This window comes from Mesoplodon mirus (assembly GCF_964341445.2).
Source record: "Mesoplodon mirus genome assembly, chromosome: 1".
In the NCBI taxonomy this organism is placed as follows: Eukaryota; Metazoa; Chordata; class Mammalia; order Artiodactyla; family Ziphiidae; genus Mesoplodon; species Mesoplodon mirus.
Window position 1 is genome coordinate 223,195,395 of NC_138976.1, and position 18,561 is coordinate 223,213,955.

The window sequence follows — 18,561 nt, forward strand, 5'->3', positions numbered from 1 at the left end:
CAAGAGAAGTACAAAATGCAGTGAAGAGCTTCCTACCTATAAAACTCAGGGGTTGGGGAAAGATTAAGTTTATGGTGCATTCACCCTGTAATATGGCAAAAGATCAGGTAGAGCAAGAAGAGGAATACAACAACAACAAAAAGATTGCTACAGGAGCCTAGACTAAAAGGAATGTCAACAAGAGACTGATGAATGGTGCTGTTGTGAGATGCTGTGGAAAACAGAAAAAGTTCAGTTTGACCAGAAACTGATCACTGTTGAGCTAGAGATGTGAAATAAATCCAGGAGGTAAAAGATGAGAAAGTAATGTTCACAGACCGAGTTGAACAAGGTGAATAGGAGAAATCTCATCATGGTTAAGAGAGAGACTATGGCAGCAGGTGATGAGACCAGTCTTCTGAAAGCCTTTTTCCATATTAAAACCCCTCCGATTTGCTTAAAGGTAGAAAAGGAGGAATCAGTGAAAAAGTTAATGACCCAATGACCTATGCTTCTTTGATGAGAGAAAGCAGGAAGTATATTTGGAATCATGAAGCACATCGTACCCGCCTTCTAAGGCCAATTAAAAGCCCACTCTTCCAAGAGGTCTCCTAGTCCCCAACAGGAAGGGGTGCAACCCCACTTCTGAATCCCACAGCACTTCGCTGGATTTCTAATCTGAAAGGATCAATCCCTCGTACCCTGGAGAAAAGTCCTGTGTGCACTCATCTTCTTTCTCTATGATAACTTGTGTAAATCCAGCACCTACCCATCTATGTTCCTCTTGCAGCCTAGCACATTTCACTGCCCAAAGCAGGGGTTTAGGAAATACAACAGACTAGATGACGGAAGGAAGGAATGAATAAACAAATGAATGCACGTAAGTAGCATATATTACTTTTGAGAGAAGGAAATACTCTGCAGAGAGAAGCTGTCTGCCAGAGAGGAAACAAAACAGCAAGTGTGGAAAGAAACAGACAGGAGTCCAGCAAGTTGTTCAGTCTCTCCCTCCTCGCTTCACGGGATCTGCTTACTGAGCCCCATTCTCTGAACCAATCACAAACCGTGTGGAGCTCAGCTTCCTCACCGCTCCCGCCCCCAAATATATCAAGTTTAACTTTTACTGGTTGGTGCTACGTTGCCAGTGAGGACAGAGCTTTGCTTCCTCAGGACCAACATGAGGAGGCCGAGGCTTTGGGACAACTTGGGGCTGCATCCATGGACAGGAACAAGCTTCCTGCCCACAGCCCTGGCAGCTGAGGAAGGAACTGTATGCTGCGGTTTGTCCCAGACATTTTTCCTAAATAACATTTCGGGGACATGGCTGTGTCCTTTACCCAGGAAGAGTGGGCCCTTTGTGGACATATCCCAGGGACAGCTATACAGAGACGTGATGCTGAAGAACGTCAGTCATCCCGTCTCCGTAGAGTAACTGAGGCCCAGAGAAGTGATAGTTTTCAGGTTGCCCCCTCTTGACGGGTCCACACTCAGCCCAGGCCTGGCTCTCACGCGGTGGGCTCTGATGCTACAGAAGGGAGCGCAGAATTGAAGCCCAGGTGTTCCACGGGAACCAGGTTATCAGGGGAGCAAAGGAAGCCTCAACCACCTATATTAACATGAGTTTTGTGGATGCGGGACAATGTCTTTGTGTTGACCTTCATCCCAGCTCTGCTCTGTGCATGAGGGTAACCATGTGATTTTAAGCCCCCAGTTCTGTACCAGGGTAAGTCTGACACTCCTAGAAAATTCCCAAGGACTGAACCTGATTGACTGTAAGATCCCCATGAAGCCAGGCCTGGAGGGAGAAGTAGCAGCCTACAGATATTTCCATCAGAAGACTAAGGACTAGCTGAAAAATGCTAACATGTACATCCACATGAAGATTTGAAGCAAGTCACTGATTTATTACAATAAAATAAAATACAGTAGAATAACCAAAAAGCCAAAAAAACCTTTTACTGCAGAGCATCTAGATTAAAGAATTGCATAAACAATAACAAAACATTTGGGGAATTCAGAGGGAAGAAGAAAAATATAAAAAACAAAACAGAGCAAAACAAACCTACCCAGGCAACTGCCTGAGCTCTAAAAACCTGATTCAAGGACTCCAAATTTAAGATATTTTCTTTAGATTTAAGGGAAGAATCTACATGTATTACTGCCAAAGTCTTTAAGACCTCAGGAAAACAAACCAGGAGGAGCATCTCCCTGAACTCCAAAGGGAGAAGGATAGGAAAGGGAGAGAGTAAATATGGGCCGTGTCGGGTAGAAGGAAACGTTCTCTCAGGCCAGCTACCGGCCTCCTCCAACCCCAAGGGCAAGAAGGAATTCCCACCGTGAACATCAGAAGCTTCAGGGAATTGATTGGGTAGAAATTCTCAATTAATTAAAAAAAAATTATTTCTTACAAAAAAGATTCTTTCCAAAGTTCTAAGTCAGGGATTCTTAAACTGATGAATCACAATGGGCTTCTGAGGACTCTATAAACTCAGTCTCCAGAAAATAAATGTAAAATCTTGTGTAGGTGTGCAGATTAAAAAAAAAAAAAAGTTCTCATCAAATTCTTACCACCAGGCTTTTGGATCCATGACCCACAAAATGTTAAGAACCACTGTTCTAAGGCAGAAGTTCCCAAATGGAGAGAAGCTTCCTGCTCTCAAAACATCTCTAGCCTCATTCTTCCTGAGAGCCACCACCCATCTAGTAAGATGTTCTTAGTAGTTCATGGCCTTATAAGGTTTACCTCTTGGTGAACATTCCTCAAGTATTCTTGGAAAAAGAAGAGTAAATCTCGAAGGCTTATGAGATTTATGGGAAATAAGGTTGGGAAGAAAGAAAAAATGAACAAAGTTCACTGTTGTCTAAATACGCGATATATTCACCACCCTACGTATATTTTAAATAACCTGGGACTACATTTCTAGACACTACTGACAATGGTGGGCGGGGGGGAAGGTGGGAGGAAGGAAGAGGAAAAAGATGGGAGGGACAAGAGGAAGGTGTGGCTCTGGAGGGAGAGATACAGGCGACAGTGATAAGATACTCACAGGAAGGACAAATGAAGGAATAACCCGGAAGAATAAAAATAAAATATAGGGGCTTCCCTGGTGGCGCAGTGGTTGAGAGTCTGCCTGCCAATGCAGGGGACACGGGTTCGAGCCCTGGTCCGGGAAGATCCCACGTGCTGCGGAGCAACTGGGCCCGTGAGCCACAACTACTGAGCATGCATGTCTGGAGCCTGTGCTCCGCAACGAGAGAGGCCACGACAGCGAGCGGCCCGCGCACCGCGATGAAGAGTGGCCCCCGCTTGCCACAACTAGAGAAAGCCCTCGCACAGAAACGAAGACCCAACACAGCCATAAATAAATAAATAAATAAAGCAAACTGTCAACAAGTAAAAATAAACAAACACTATTATAAAAAATAATAATAATAAAAAATAAAATATATATGGATAACTAACAAGAATCTACTGTATAGCACAAGGAACTCTACTCAATATTATGTAACAACCTAAATGGGAAAAGAATTTGAAGAAGAATAGATACGTGTATACGTATAACTGAATCACTTTGCTGTCCACCTGAAACTGATACAACATTGTTAAATCAACTAGACTCCAATATAAAATAAAAAGTTAAAAGATATATATGTCTTCAAACTTGCAGAAAGAAATTTAGACTTTTAAAAGAAGGCAAGAAAACATGGGGAAAAGAATGAAGTAAACTAAAAAAACATGAAGATGGCAAAAATAAGCCCCCAATACAATAGTGATTAGATGAAACATAAACGGTTTCACTAATCAAAGAGACTCTCTAGCTTGAAAAAGGAAAAAAAAAAAAAATCCCTTACTATGTTGTCTACAAGGGATTCGGTAGAAAAGGACACAGAAAGAGTGGGAAAAAAAAAAAAAGGGATGAAAAACACTAGCAGGCAAGTATGGAAGGGGAAAAAGTCTTCTGGCTTTTAATGCAGTTTTGATAGAGAAAAAAAAGAAAACATCCTGATAGAAGGAATAACTGATCAATAAGACACAATGATCACATGAACATGTATACCCCTGAGTGTACAGCTTAAAAATATAAAAAGCAATAATCAGTAAAACTTTAAGGAGAAATAGATAAATCAACAAATAACACATCCTTTTCAGAAACTGGTAGCTAAGGAAAGATAGGAGATTTAAAAACACAACAGACTCAAATGAATAAATACATACAGAAAAAATTTTCACTCAGCACTGAATACACAGTCTTTTCCAACATATGTTGAACATTTACCAAAAAGGATTGTGTTTCAAAGTAAGCCTAAACAAATTTCAAGGAATCAGTATACTCTTATTATAATGTAAAAGAAAATTAGAAAAGAATCCTGAAATGTAAGTATCACATGACAAAAGTCTTGTCTAACGCTAAGTCTAACCATACTGGGATAGACTAGAAACAAAAGTATACTATAAAATAACCTTTGGTTATTTAAATCAGGAACATAAAGAAGGAAATTATGATATACTTAGATATGAATGACAAAGCACTTCATATCAACATTTAACAGTTAAATGATACTGAGGGAAACTGACAGCTTTAAATATACTTATTGGAGAGCAAAGAAAGACTGAAACAAATGAGCTAAGTATTAAAAGAAATGCAGCAAGGTTCACCCAAGGAAGGAAATAATAAAGGGCAGAACAGAGAGTAGAAATACAACAAAAACCATTGAAAGCAAAAATTTTTCTTTGAAGAAAATCAGTAATGTCGGCAAACCTCTGGCAAGTCTGAACAAGAGGAAAAAAAAGAAGACATAATGAAAAAAATTTAGAATGAAAATAGAATTACACAAAAGTTTAAAATATAAATTGTACACATATAATTCCATGTGTATGATTTTTGAAAACCTAGGAAAAATGGACAAATCTCTGCAAAATTGGCATACCTTTGACCCAGAAAATATAATTCAATAGCTACGAAAAAATTAAAATGGACACTTAGACAATTTTATGGGGAATCTGACTTTCAAGAGAAGATAATCCCTATCTTGTAAATTTCTGGCCATCAGAAAAAGAGGGAAAGGTGCCCAAATCATCTGATGAGACTAATGTACCTTGATTCCAAACGAATGAAGATAGTACAAGAAAATAATGTATGGGTCCATTTTTCACTTATGGATACAGATTATAAACTTCAATAAAATACTGACCAAATGATTCCAGGAAGGTATTTTAAAAAGAATAAATTGTATGATCAAGTAAGATTTATCTCAGGAATGCAAGGATGGTTACATGCGAGAAAAGTTAACATTACAATTCACTACATTAATGGTCTCAATGAAAGAAATCACATGATTAACTCACAGACTCAGAAAAAGTATTTGATAAAAATAACACCTATATCTGGTTTTAAAAAATCAGAAAATTAGGAACAGAGGAGAAACTCCTTAACCTGACAAATAAAGACATACAAGCATCATATTTAATGAAGAGACTAGGAAAGCATTCCCTTTAAAATCAGATATAAAACAATGATACTGCTATCACCACTTCTGTTTAACATGGAACTAGAGAGCTTAGTTACAAGATGGGAAAAAGAAAAGAGACAAGGATTGGAAGCTGAGTGACAAAACGGTTACTTCTTTGCAGATACTATCATCAACAGATAAATATCAGAATTACTATGAGAATTCACCATGGTTGCTGAATATTAGATCGATTTAAGAAATTAATACTGAGACGGTGTGCTCAGTAAAGGCTAGTTCTCTTCCTTTTCCATTTGGGATGCTGTACTTTTTTTGGCCTCAATTCTCCAAACATTCTTATTCAAGACCATTTTTCTTCCTTCCACTGTTTCCCACAGCTCAGTCTTTAATCCTCAGCATGTTATATATTTAAAAAAATCTGATGGCTCTCCAATTTGTCTCCAGGCTTGCCTTCATATCCAGCTTCCAGCTCTGCATTTCCATCTGTCCAATGTTCTCTCTAATTCCTATTCATCACACACACCACCCCCTTCTGAAACTAATGACCGCAGCCGCCTCCCCAACCCCGCCAACTCCTCCTTGACAACTGGATTAGTGTCATTATCATCATTCTCAGTGTCGTCCAGGCATAAAATCTTTGACTTGTATTTTTCCTTCCCTGAAGACAGCAGTTATTCAAGAAATGTTTGTTGAATTAAAGATCTGCCGATGTTTCTTTAACTTACATTTCCATTCTTACTGGAACAGGCTTAATCCAAAGCCTCATTTCCATATGCTTATTAGATCAGTATAGCTGCCTGCCACATTCTTCCTAGGTCATGGGGTTCCATTACTAAAGCTGATCGGTGATTGGCCCTTTTCTATAAAGTCGAAAAGTATAACTGCCATGATAGGGTGTAATCAGCCACAAACAACCCATGAAGCAAATGGGTGTGCTGGTATTCCAACAAAACATTATTTATCAGAACAGGTGGTCTGCTGACCTCTGAAGTAAAATATCAAGTTTTTTCAAACCAAACCTTTCCTTATCCCTGCTAATTCAATATAGAATCCAATTATCTGGGTAAAAGAAAATCTAATTTACTTTCTTTTTTACATACAATAGTGGTTGCCAGCTAGAGATTAAAATTAATTACTTAGGTATGCTGCTCATTACTTTCAAGACCTTATTTTCCCTTTAAATTTACAGACCTTGTAAGTATAATTTACTGGAAATTACATCAAGAGTATCGCAAAGGCAGGACAAATTGGAAGAATTGGCAGCCAAGTCATCTTTCTGTCTTTTATGGGAGAATATATCAGGAATGATAGAAGCTGCCAATAAAAAATTTGTTTCAATGAAGCAGATTAGGATGACACTGATGGGCTTTTGATTTCAATAAGCGGGAAAGGCCCAGAATTCTGCTAGCTATAGGAAAAAATAGCCACTTGTCCCCTCTAGACCTTGAAATGAAACTTGATTATAAAAAAGGTACAAAAACAATGCAGAGTGGCAGCTCAGAAGAATCCTACTGTTCTAGACTTACAGCAGTCATTCTTTTTCCTATATTAAAATGGGACATGGACTCCCCCAAGTTATCTATCCATCCATCCACCCACCCATCCACCGGCTAACTAACAATAGCTAACTAACAATATCTAATCTCCCTTGCCCTCCTTTACAAACATGGAAAGAACCAAGATTTATGAAATGAGCAATAAATTCTTTACAAATACCTAAAATGGAATAACTAACATTTATAACAATATTTATGCACTTAGGTGCTTGCCAACATGACTGATAATGAACGACTACCTTAAAACTTTCCAGTAGCTTCAGTCTATACATTCAAATAAAATCCAAATTTCTCATCATGGCCTACAAAGTCCTACATGGCCTGGTGTCTGCTAACTTCTTGGATGTGTCCTGATCATACTTAGTATGCTGCAATCACAATGGTCTCCTCTGCTCTGCAGACATGCCCAGCTTGTTCTGGTGTTAGGAGCCCTTCATCTGCCATGTCCCTGTAATGCTTTGTCCACAGCTTTACATGCCTCATTTCTCCAGGTCTCAGTTCCAATGAGACTGTCCCTAGAAGCTTCCTCTGACCATCCAATTTAAACTAGTCTCCATCACTCTATATATAATTCTGCTTCGTTGTTTTCAGTACTCGTGTCAGAATCTGGAATTACGTTGCTCATTTATTTTTAGCACACCATTCTCTCTATATACATCAATGAAGGCAGATTCATGAGAAGGGACTTCGTCTGTGGGTCACCACTGAATCTCTAATACCTAGATGAGTGCTTGACACATAGCAGGCCCTTAGTAAATATTAAGTTATTAATATTTGTTGAGTAAACAAGTGATCATCTCTGTTACACTCATCAGGCTCTGGTTATTGGAAGTGTTGGGAAACCTCTAAATCCTAGAGGTGACCTAAAGGCAGCAGGATCTTACAGAGGAACTATGGACACGAACACTCTAACTCTGATAAAAAGGAGGACGTAAAGTTTCAGGTAAGCAAGATGAATAAGCTCTACAGATCTGCTATACAACATCGCACTTACAGTCAACAATCATGTATTGTACAGTTACACATTTATTATGAGGGTATATCTTATGTTAAGTGTTCTTACCACAATAAAAAAAAAAGAGTGTTTGGGCTTCCCTGGTGGCGCAGTGGTTGAGAGTCCGCCTGCCGATGCAGGGAACACAGGTTTGTGCCCCGGTCCGGGAAGATCCCACGTGCCGCAGAGCGGCTGGGCCCGTGAGCCATGGCCACTGAGCCTGCGCGTCCGGAGCCTGTGCTCCGCAACGGGAGAGGCCACAACAGTGAGAGGCCCGCGTACCGCAAAAAAAAAAAGGAGTGTTTGTAGAAACTGAAATTAGGAAGATTTAAAAACAGTTGATGGTACTTTGGACACATTCTGAATTTAGGGTAAATAACCAAAAAGCTGAGCTGTTAAAAGAGAATTTAGAATTACCTGGGGGTGTGTGGTAAGCAAGGAGGATCCAGAGACGTAAGACACTTTCTCATAATGGGATTGGATAATCCAGTTGGAGCTTCCAAGGGCATAGCCAGAGCTTAAAGGAGTCACCTGGACTGCACCAAAAAGCTCCTAGAAAAGAACCACAATAAGAATGTGTGATGAGCATTCAGCATTACAGTCATGCCAGATAAGTTCGCAGGGAAAAATAACAGAAACATTCTTCTCCACTTAGAAACTATTTTCAAGTGAACCAGAAAGTTTAAAGTAAAACAGAAAGATGATGGAGACCATTTGGGAGACACATCCGACAGTCTTTACTTGTCACATCTCTGAGAGATTCAGTCTATCCACATGGCACCAGGCACCTAGGCCTCACTCATTAAAAGGCAGAGATGCTATATTATGAAACAGGCCAAAGAGACAAATACTTCGGTTTTCTTCTTCTTCTTTTTTTGGTTCCCTTTTCAGGTTAGGAATTAATATCTTGGTTGTTCTGTACTGAGTGGCTCTGGGCACAAGTTAACAGGAACGGGAACCCTTATCATGATCAGGTCAGAGCTCTAAAGTTATACTTGCCAAATTATTTCTTGATCTCTTTTATTCTTTCTGTTTCCTATTTCACTAGTCCAAAATCTGTAAAGTGGTGTCACTGTTCTAAAGTAAACAGGATGAGATGCCTTTCTCCTGACTCATTACATGCTAGCTAGCAATGGGGAATGTAAGGGCTAGAAAGGGTGCCAGTAAGAACCTGGGAAAGATGGAGGAAAACAACAGATGTTCTATCTTTTCACTATGTACTAGTACAAGATTTGTAGTGACTGAGTGGCTTAAAAAAGGGAACTAGGGACTCCCCTGGTGGCGCAGTGGTTAAGAATCCGCCTGCTAATGCAGGGGACACAGATTCGAGTCCTGGTCTGGGAAGATCCCACATGCCATGGGACAACTAAGCCCGTGCGCCACAACTACTGAGCCTGCGCTCTAGAGCCCCCGAGCCACAACTACTGAAGCCCGCGCTCCTAGAGCCTGTGCTCTGCAACAAGAGAAGCCACCGCACAAAGAGTAGCCCCCGCTCACCGCAAATAGAGAAAGTCCATGCGGCAACGAAGACCCAACACAGCCAAAAAATAAATAAATTTAAAAAAAAAAAGATACTTAAAAAAAAGCCAGTATAGGATCCTTCCAAAGAACAACAGTATGAATCGAAAGCTTTCATCAGTCACTTAAAATCATATTTACACTCACAATTTTCTGAGAATATCCCACCAGCTGGATTTTACTAAGGGCAGAGTTCACCTCTTGCATTGTATAGCATCTTCTCCAGGTTGATACTTCTACTGCATCCTTGAGAGGAGAAGGCAGCAGCCTGCAAATGTATCATAAAGTCAGTTCTTATCTATAGAGGATTCTGTTCAAGTAATTTGTCCATTTAATCTAAGCTGTCCAACTTACTGGCATATCTGAATGTTCACAGGAATCTGTTATAATTGTTTTTATTTCTGTAAGGTTGGTGGTACTCTCCCCTCTTTCATTTCTGACTCTAGTAATTGCAGTATTCTCTCCTTTTTTTCTTGGTCAATCTAGCTAAAGGTTTGTCAGTTCTGTTGATCTTTTCAAAGAATCAACTTTTGGTTTCATTGATTTTTCTCTATTGTTTTTCTATCCTCTATTTTGTTTATCCAGCATATAGCTGGGTCTTCTTTTTTGTCTTTTTTTTTTTTAAACCCATGTGATAATCTCTGTCATTTGATTGAATTGCTTAAGCCATTCACATTTAATGTTATTACTGATGTAGTTGGCTTATGTCTGCCAATTTAATTTTAGTTTTCTGTATATCACATATCTTTTTTGTTGCTCTATTCCTCCCCTACTACTTTTTAAAAACAGTAAGTGAATATTTTCTGATATAGCCTCTTAATTCCTTTCATGATTTTTTACTTTTTTTTTTTTTTTTAGTTATTTCCTTAGTGGTTGTTCTGGGGCTTATCATATACATCTTAATATAGAGCATTTCTGTATGACACCTCACATTGTCTTCCCTGTTCACAAAAGATAAATGAAATAAATGTTACTCGTGGGCCTGCAAAGCTATAGAAAAGAACTGGCTTAAACACAACTGAGGCTTGGCAGAAAGTGGAAAATAAAACATATTTTGCAGGGAGGCGGGGTGGGGAGAGCGCGGGGCTGGCGGGAGGACGCGTGGCGCGCCGCAGGTCCCGTGCCGCGCTGCGACCCCTGCGCCCCTGCCACCTGAGCCCGCCCCTCGCGTCCTTAGCCGGTCCACCAAGCAATGCCCGCTGGGCGCCTGTGAAAGTCTGTCGGCTCCCGCTGAAGGGCAGTGGCGCCCCTGAGCCCCCGAGCCCCGCTCCGGCCAGGAGCCTTCGTGTAAATGGGTACAGTCATGCCTCCCAGTGAGAAACCAGAAAGCTCAGGGATTAGTGTCTCCAGTGGGCTGAGTCAGTGTTACCGGGGCAGCGGTTTCTCCAAGGCCCTTCAGGAAGACGATGACCTCGACTTTTCTCTGCCTGGCATCCGATTAGAAGAGGGGGCCATGGAAGATGAACAGCTGACCAACCTGAAGTGGCTGTACGAGAGCAAGAACCTGCTGAAGAGCTTCGGGGACTCGGTCCTGCAGAGCGTCAGCCCCGTCCAGGACCTGGACGATGACATGCCCCCATCCCCTGCCCACTCGGACAAGCCCTACAATGCCAGGCAGAACCCCAACTGCAAGCCCCCCCACTCCTTCAGCTGCCTCATATTTATGGCCATCGAGGACTCTCCAACCAAGCGCCTGCCGGGAAAGGATATCTACAACTGGATCTTGGAACATTTTCCGTATTTTGCCAACGCACCTACTGGGTGGAGAAACTCAGTGAGACATAATTTGTCCTTGAATAAGTGTTTTAAGAAAGTGGACAAAGAGACGGGTCAGAGTATCGGGAAAGGGTCACTGTGGTGCATAGACCCAGAGTACAGACAAAGCCTAATCCGGAGTACAGACAAAGTCTAATTCAGGCTTTGAAAAAGACACCTTCTCACCCACACTCGAATATGTTCAACACACCTCCCGCCTCTCCTCAGGCATAACAAAGCACATCAGGTCCAGCCCTCTGGCAAGACAGCACCTTCTTTAAGAGACATGGAGCCTTTCTACAGGATCCTGACACTGATGCTGCCAGCGCCATGATGCTTTTGGATACTCCCCGAGATACAAGCAGTTCCTCCAAGAGTGACACAGAACGGAACGCGGGTTCGGAGCCGAGGCCTGTTTCCTGGAGTCCGGCTGTTGCCAATCACTCCCACTGGAATGACAGCAGCTGTGCAGAACGGCCTCACCAGCTGCCGGACGCGGACTGTGAGTGAGCCGTCCTGTGGCTCCTCAGTGGGCAGTGGAGACCCAAGGAGGAGGACAACTACAGCAGCGCCAAGTCCTTCAGGGCCAGGAGCACCTCGCCCGCCAGTGACTCCATCTCCTCGTCCCTGGCCAACGACCACTACGCGTTTGCCACCAAGGGGAGCCAGGAGGGCAGCGAGGGCAGCTTCCAGAGCCACGAGAGCCACAGCGAGACGGAGGAGGATGACCGGAAATGCAGCCCGAAGGAGGCCAAGGATGCTCTGGGGGACAGCATCTATGCGTCCCGGCACAAGAAGCGCCAGCACCTCGCCAAGGCAAGGAAGGTCCCCAGCGACGTGCTGCCTCTCAAAAAGAGACGCACGGAAAAGCCCCCCGAGAGTGATGACGAGGAGATGAAAGAGGCGGCGGGGTGGATCCTGCACGCGGCGGGGATTCGGTCCTGTTTGAGTAACATCACCAATCTGACGGCAAAGGGGCAGAAAGAACAAAAGGAAACCACGAAAAGTTAAAAGCAAGTCACTGATTTGTTTTGAACTTACGGCCATCTGGTTTCAGCATGTCAGGAGATTTCTAATGATTTGTGGCGATATCAGCAATTTATTATATTTTTTTTCTTTTTTCTTTTTTTTTGGTTTGGTTTTCTTTCTTTCTTTTTTTTTTAAATTTGCCCCCATCCTTTGTTTTGGACCCTTAAGAATATTATGTTTAAAGGAGATTGAAGCCATAGAACTCATATCGACACTCAGCTGTTATACAAAAGCTTTTCATTATCTGAAGACAAAACCGAAAAAGCCGAAATTACCATTGTTTCCTCCAGGTTGTCAGAAACCCGTGGCTGAATCCACAGGGACGGCAACGATAATGCCACGGGGATACACATCTGGCACTTAGAAGGCACGTGTGCAAAGTAACCATTCATCAGGCCCAACCTTTAGGTTTAAAAGGTCACGATGTGCACCCAGTTGGGTTCGCTGAGTGAATGCCCATAAAGCAACTGAGGAGAAGGACGGAGCCCTGGTGCCCCAGGAGCAGACCCAAGCTCGTGGCACTGGGCATCAAATTGTGCCAGGAAAACCTCTGGCACTGCCCCAAGCATGTGATGCGGGGGCGGTCACCAGTCCTCTGTGCTTCTTAACTGTGAAGCCTAGTAGCATCTTCCGCGGTGGACACTGGACCCGTCATATTCAACAGGTGTCAGTGACTCATGAGAAGAGACTGGGTCAGTTTTTAGTGATGTTGGTAATCAATGAATTCTGTTTTACATTAAATTAAGAGAAGGTTCCACAAGCCATAAGCCTGAAGGTTGGTCCTGCACACACGCGTGTGCGCGCACACACACACACACGAGAGAGAAAGAGAGAAAAAAACTGATGCATAAAACAAGTGTTGTCTTGGGCCTCCCTGGTGGCGCAGTGGTTGAGAGTCCGCCTGCCGATGCAGGGGATACGGGTTCGTGCCCCGGTCTGGGAGGATCCCATATGCCGCGGAGCGGCTGGGCCCGTGAGCCATGGCCGCTGGGCCTGCGCATCCGGAGCCTGTGCTCCGCAACGGGGGAGGCCACAACAGTGAGAGGCCCGCATACCGCAAAAAAAAAAAAAAAAAAAAAACAAGTGTTGTCTTCTTAACTGCCCAAGTGAAAATCAAGTTCCAAGAAATTACAATAGCTGTTAACGAAGGAAATAGTGGTGCAAATCTTTTCCTGTCTGTCAAAACCATTTGATCCAAGTGAAAACAAAACAAAACAAAAAGCTACAGAACATGCCATTAGCACTGTGGTGTATTTTTAAAAGATGAAAGGCACATTGATGGACAAACTAAAGTAAAACATGGCAAAAAAGAAAGGAAAAAAAGTTCCTATACTGCCCTCAAAATGGAGTTTGCAATTAATGTCAGTCAGGATTCATCTTTGTGAAAATCAACGATTTCCACACTCAGCCAGTGTAGCCAGCAGAAATTTCTGATCCCCAATGCATGGAATTGCTTTGAAAAAAGAAAAAAAAAGAAAAGAAGTACAAAAACACAAACTTTTTTAATTCAAAAATAAAGTTCTTGTAAGGTAAACAATGTATTTAGCATGAAGCATGAATTATTTTCATGTAAATATAGAAAAGAGAAAAAAAAAACATTTTGCAGCCTTCCAGACCAGCATCAGGAGCATCCATTAAAACAAACAAACAAAAATGTGTCATTAGAAAAACATGTTATCATTTGCTCAAACACAATCAAGAATAGGCCTGAAGAGTGATTTCTCTGAGATTCTCTGTACAGTACAGGTGAAGGGCCTTCTGGAGAACTGAACCTGTATGTTAGCTCTGTGCTGTCTCCTAAACTATCACTGAACAACAGTAAAGGGCTTCACACACACACACACACACACACACACACACACACCACTTCAGACAAAGAGATGAGAGAAGAGAGAATAGCAACAGCATTTTAGAAAGTGGAAAGGAAAAATACAAACAATAACTGACTTAGCAGACCCAGGAAACTTCAATTCAAGTGACTTAATTTATACTGCAAACTCACAAAAAGCTCAGCAATTGGAAACAATAGGTATGTCTTGAAGTGAGATTGAAGGTGAGCCTAAACACAAGAAAATTCCTGGGCTTCCCTGGTGGCACAGTGGTTAGGAATCTGCCTGCCAGTGCAGGGGACATGGGTTTGAGCCCTGGTCTGGGAGGATCCCACATGCCGCAGAGCAACTAAGCCCGTGAGCCACAACTACTGCGCCTGCGCATCTGGAGCCTGTGCTCCGCAACGGGAGAGGCCGTGACAGTGAGAGGCCCACGCATCGCGATGAAGACTGGCCCCCGCTCGCTGCAACTGGAGAAAGCCCTGGCACAGAAATGAGGACCCAACACAGCCAAAAATAAATAAATAAATTTATAAAAATAAAAAAGAAAATTCCTAGAAAAAACTGATTAAGAAATAGTACCGGGCTTCCCTGGTGGCGCAGTGGCTGAGAATCTGCCTGCCAATGCAAGGTACATGGGTTCGAGCCCTGGTCTGGGAAGATCCCACATGCCGTGGAGCAACTAGGCCCGTGAGCCACAACTACTGAGCCTGCGCGTCTGGAGCCTGTGCTCCGCAACAAGAGAGGCCGCGACAGTGAGAGGCCTGCGCACCGTGATGAAGAGTGGCCCCCGCTCGCCGCAACTAGAGAAAGCCCTCGCACAGAAACGAAGACCTAACACAGCCAAAAATAAAAATAAATAAATAATTAATTAAGACCACATATTAAAAAATAAATAAATAATAAAACCTTAAAAAAAAAAAAAAAAAAGAAATAGTACCTTCCAATTCTCTTCACCTATTCCATATAGCTCAGCAATTGACCCTTCCCTCCCAGGCACGTCACCAGATTGTCCTCTGGAGAGAATAAAAATGAGAGTCCAGACTAGGAGAAACCATTGACAGTTAGAGGCAGCCACCTTAAACAAAAGTTTACATACTGAGAGTGACAATTTTCTTCTCCTCAGATCAGAACACCATCAGTTAGGCTTATACCCTGCAGGGTAGGAGACTGGAAGAAGCTTCTCTGAAAAATATGATCAGCACCAAAGAAAAAACTCAACGAAAAGATACTCACACCAGGGGTTTCACAATGAAATTGCTGAACCAGATTATGCTATAGCGTATTCTATTAAGTCTAGAATTCAACAAGACCTACTTATGGCACACAGACTTTCTAATCAGTTTTTTTTTTTTTTGTCTAACTCTTAAACATGAACCAATAACCCAGGATTACCATACATTTGAGTAAAGTCTCTAAAATGATAAAGGCCAAAACAAATGGAGGAAGGGGGAGAAGAACTGAATCAGGTAGGTAGAATAGAACAGTCATTATTCTCCTTGGAGAGATAAAGAAGACAGTATATCTAAGAAATGAGAAGAGACTTCTACTAAAAACTGGGGGAGGCATGAAGAGAATAAAAAGAGCTCTTGGATGGGGAGGGGGAAGGGTAAGCTGGGACGAAGCGAGAGAGTGGCATGGACGTATATACACTACCAAACGTAAAATAGATAGCTAGTGGGAAGCAGCCACATAGCACAGGGAGATCAGCTCAGTGCTTTGTGACCACCTAGAGGGGTGGGATAGGGAGGGTGGGAGGGAGGGAGATGCAAGAGGGAAGAGATATGGGGACATATGTATATGTATAACTGATTCACTTTGTTATAAAGCAGAAACTAACACACCATTGTAAAGCAATTATACTCCAATAAAGATGTTAAAAAAAAAGAGAGAGCTCTTGGAATAAAAATATGATACCATACAGGCAATGAAAACATGCCAACAAAACATCAAAATTTCAAAATAAGCTAAAAACATTAAACAATTATACAAGACACAAAAGACCCACAAAAATGAAGAATCAGGAGAGCTTAAAAATGAGGGAACAGAACTCAATGAAGAATTAGAAACAATAAGAATTCATAGACGAAGACTAAACTAATAGAAACACAAGAGTGGATAAACACAACAGATAATACCGTTTAGTAAAATATTGGAAGAAAAAATTCAACACTAAAAAGAAATAAAGAGATAAAAAGAATTTGAAAAAAATGACAAATGTTGAAGAGAGGCAAGGAAGATACAACATACAGATAACAGGAGCTCCTTACAGAAATCCAAGCAAGGGAACAGAATAATAAAAACCATAACTGAGAAATAAAAGGAAACTATACACTGTAAGAACACATTGCATACCTGAAAATACTGACCCAGAAGAATTAACACCAGATATATTCTGGGAAAATATTTACATTATAAAGAAAACAGACAAATAAATCTTTGGCTGTGTGCCAATAAAACTTTATTTATAGAAACAGTGGCAGGCCAGATGTGGCCATAAAACAGAGACTTGGCCATAGTTACCACCACTGTTCTAGACTGAAAGGGCCCACTAAGCTCAACACATGAATGTAAACTGTCTTTAGGTTTGACACATCATCATAAACTTTAAGAACAAGAGAAGATTCTAAAAGTCCACAGAGAGATAAACAGGATACATATCAAAGATCTAGACTCAATAGCATTGGACTTTTCAACAGCATTTCTGGAAGACAGAAGAAAACAGAGCAATGCTTTCAAAATTCTATGAGAAAACTACATCTAACTCACATTTCTATCAGAGCGTGAGAGGAGAATGAAGACGTTTTAGACATGCAGGGTCTCAGACAATTTACCTCCCATGCGCTCTTTCTCAGGGAGTTGTTGGAGGATGTGCCCTGCAAAATGAAGGCGTAAACAAAAAAAAAAGAAAGCCCCAGAAAACAGAGCTTCTAAGAGAAGAACGAGGCAAAGAAATCTTCAGGATCACAGTGGAGAAAGTCCTAAACTGAATGCCATGCAATAGGCCCAAGAGCAGCCGACACCAGGCAGGGGGTGAGTGAAGGCTCTGGGAGACGACTTTTCAAGAAGGTAAAATTGTTAGACCACCCATCGAGTTTGAACATACTGAGGAGAGACTTAGACAAATGCGGGAGGGGTTAGAGATAAATTAGTAATATGTATACAGAAAACTAAGCAAATAAGCAAACAAGATAATTACTAACTCAAGGGAAAACAAAGAGTTGTGCAAGAAGAAGAAAAAAATCGTAACAATGTTATATGGCCAGTGAATTGCATGTTCGTGGTCATATAAACATGGAATAGAGATTTAGCCAAAATAGCACACAGATCATGATGTTCCAGTTCTCTTCACCTTTGTTTCTCCAGCAACAAAGTATCACCGACTCTTCTCTTTACCTTCTGCATAAACAGGTGAAGATTCTCTTATTTCACTTATCTGTCCTATGTGTAGTGAATTGCTTTAGGTTTTACAATATTTAGTCAATAAATATTTACTTAGCCCCGACTACGGCCATAGCATTTAAGTCCTGTAAGGGATTTAACAGGTACAACATAAAGGCCTATGCTCACAAGGAACTTAAATCTAGGAAAAATTTTACAACAGTACAAAGCAATGAAAGAAATGTGGAAAGCCATGAGTCATCCTTGCCTGCAAACTTGCCTTCACTCCCAGAAGGGCCTAAAGGATATATTGAAAATGCAAATCTACACATATACACACATACACACACTCCCCTCCTCCACTTTAACAGTGCACCATTCCACTCAGGATGAAATCCAAGACTCTCAGCATGACTTTATGAGGCCTTCTTTATCGAGGTCCTGCCTCGGCCTACATTCTATGTACTGAGCTATAAACAGCTCTCGCGGCGCCAGGCTCCCTCAAGCCTGTAACATTCCACAGTCCTCTTCGTCATATTTTGTGTGGACAACACTCCTGCTTTAAAACCTAGACCACCTGTCACCTTTTCTCAGGTCTTGAGATACTCGTCTAGGCCAGGTACACATCGTTTGTGCTCTTTGGGAAGATGGCCTGAGTCTCAGAGCCAGGGAAGTGGCACAGAAGCCCTCTTTGGAGGAGGTTACTGGCAGGGGCCGCTGCTACTGCTTCTCTCTCCTTCCTCACCCCTGCAACTCTCTGCCACCCACTCTGAGGAAGGAGAGGTTTCTCTCAGAGGCACATCATGGGGAAAGTGGAGGATTTACAGACTTGTCTAGATTTAAATCTCAGCACTGCCTCTTCACCTCTGGGCCGGTCTTCTCGTTTGTAAAACAGGGAGAGTATCACTTCCTTTTTAGAGTTGTTCTGTGAGGGATAAATGATACAATGCACGTAAGCGTCTGGCACAGAACAGATGCTGAGTAAGGACTGTCTCCAACCGTCTCCAACGTACACAGCCATCGTGGCCCCAGAACATGCATTTTCCAACAA

At 42.0% G+C, this 18,561-nt stretch overlaps 1 protein-coding gene and 1 pseudogene across 4 annotated transcripts in view; one reads left to right on the forward strand and one right to left on the reverse strand.

The window, feature by feature from the left end:
- Positions 1–18,561, reverse strand: part of INTS9 (integrator complex subunit 9) — a 114,627-nt gene that overhangs the window by 38,485 nt on the left and 57,581 nt on the right. For all 3 annotated transcript variants that reach the window (XM_082617216.1, XM_082617215.1, XM_082617214.1), the window contains 2 exons: positions 9,664–9,784; positions 8,416–8,550 (listed from right to left, as the gene is read on the reverse strand). In XM_082617216.1, the coding sequence (XP_082473342.1) occupies positions 8,416–8,550; positions 9,664–9,784 (256 nt within the window). The remainder of the gene's footprint in view (positions 1–8,415; positions 8,551–9,663; positions 9,785–18,561) is intronic.
- LOC309801509 (forkhead box protein N3-like) lies at positions 9,915–12,633 on the forward strand (annotated as a pseudogene). Its single transcript has one exon. The product of its transcript is annotated as a forkhead box protein N3-like (transcript).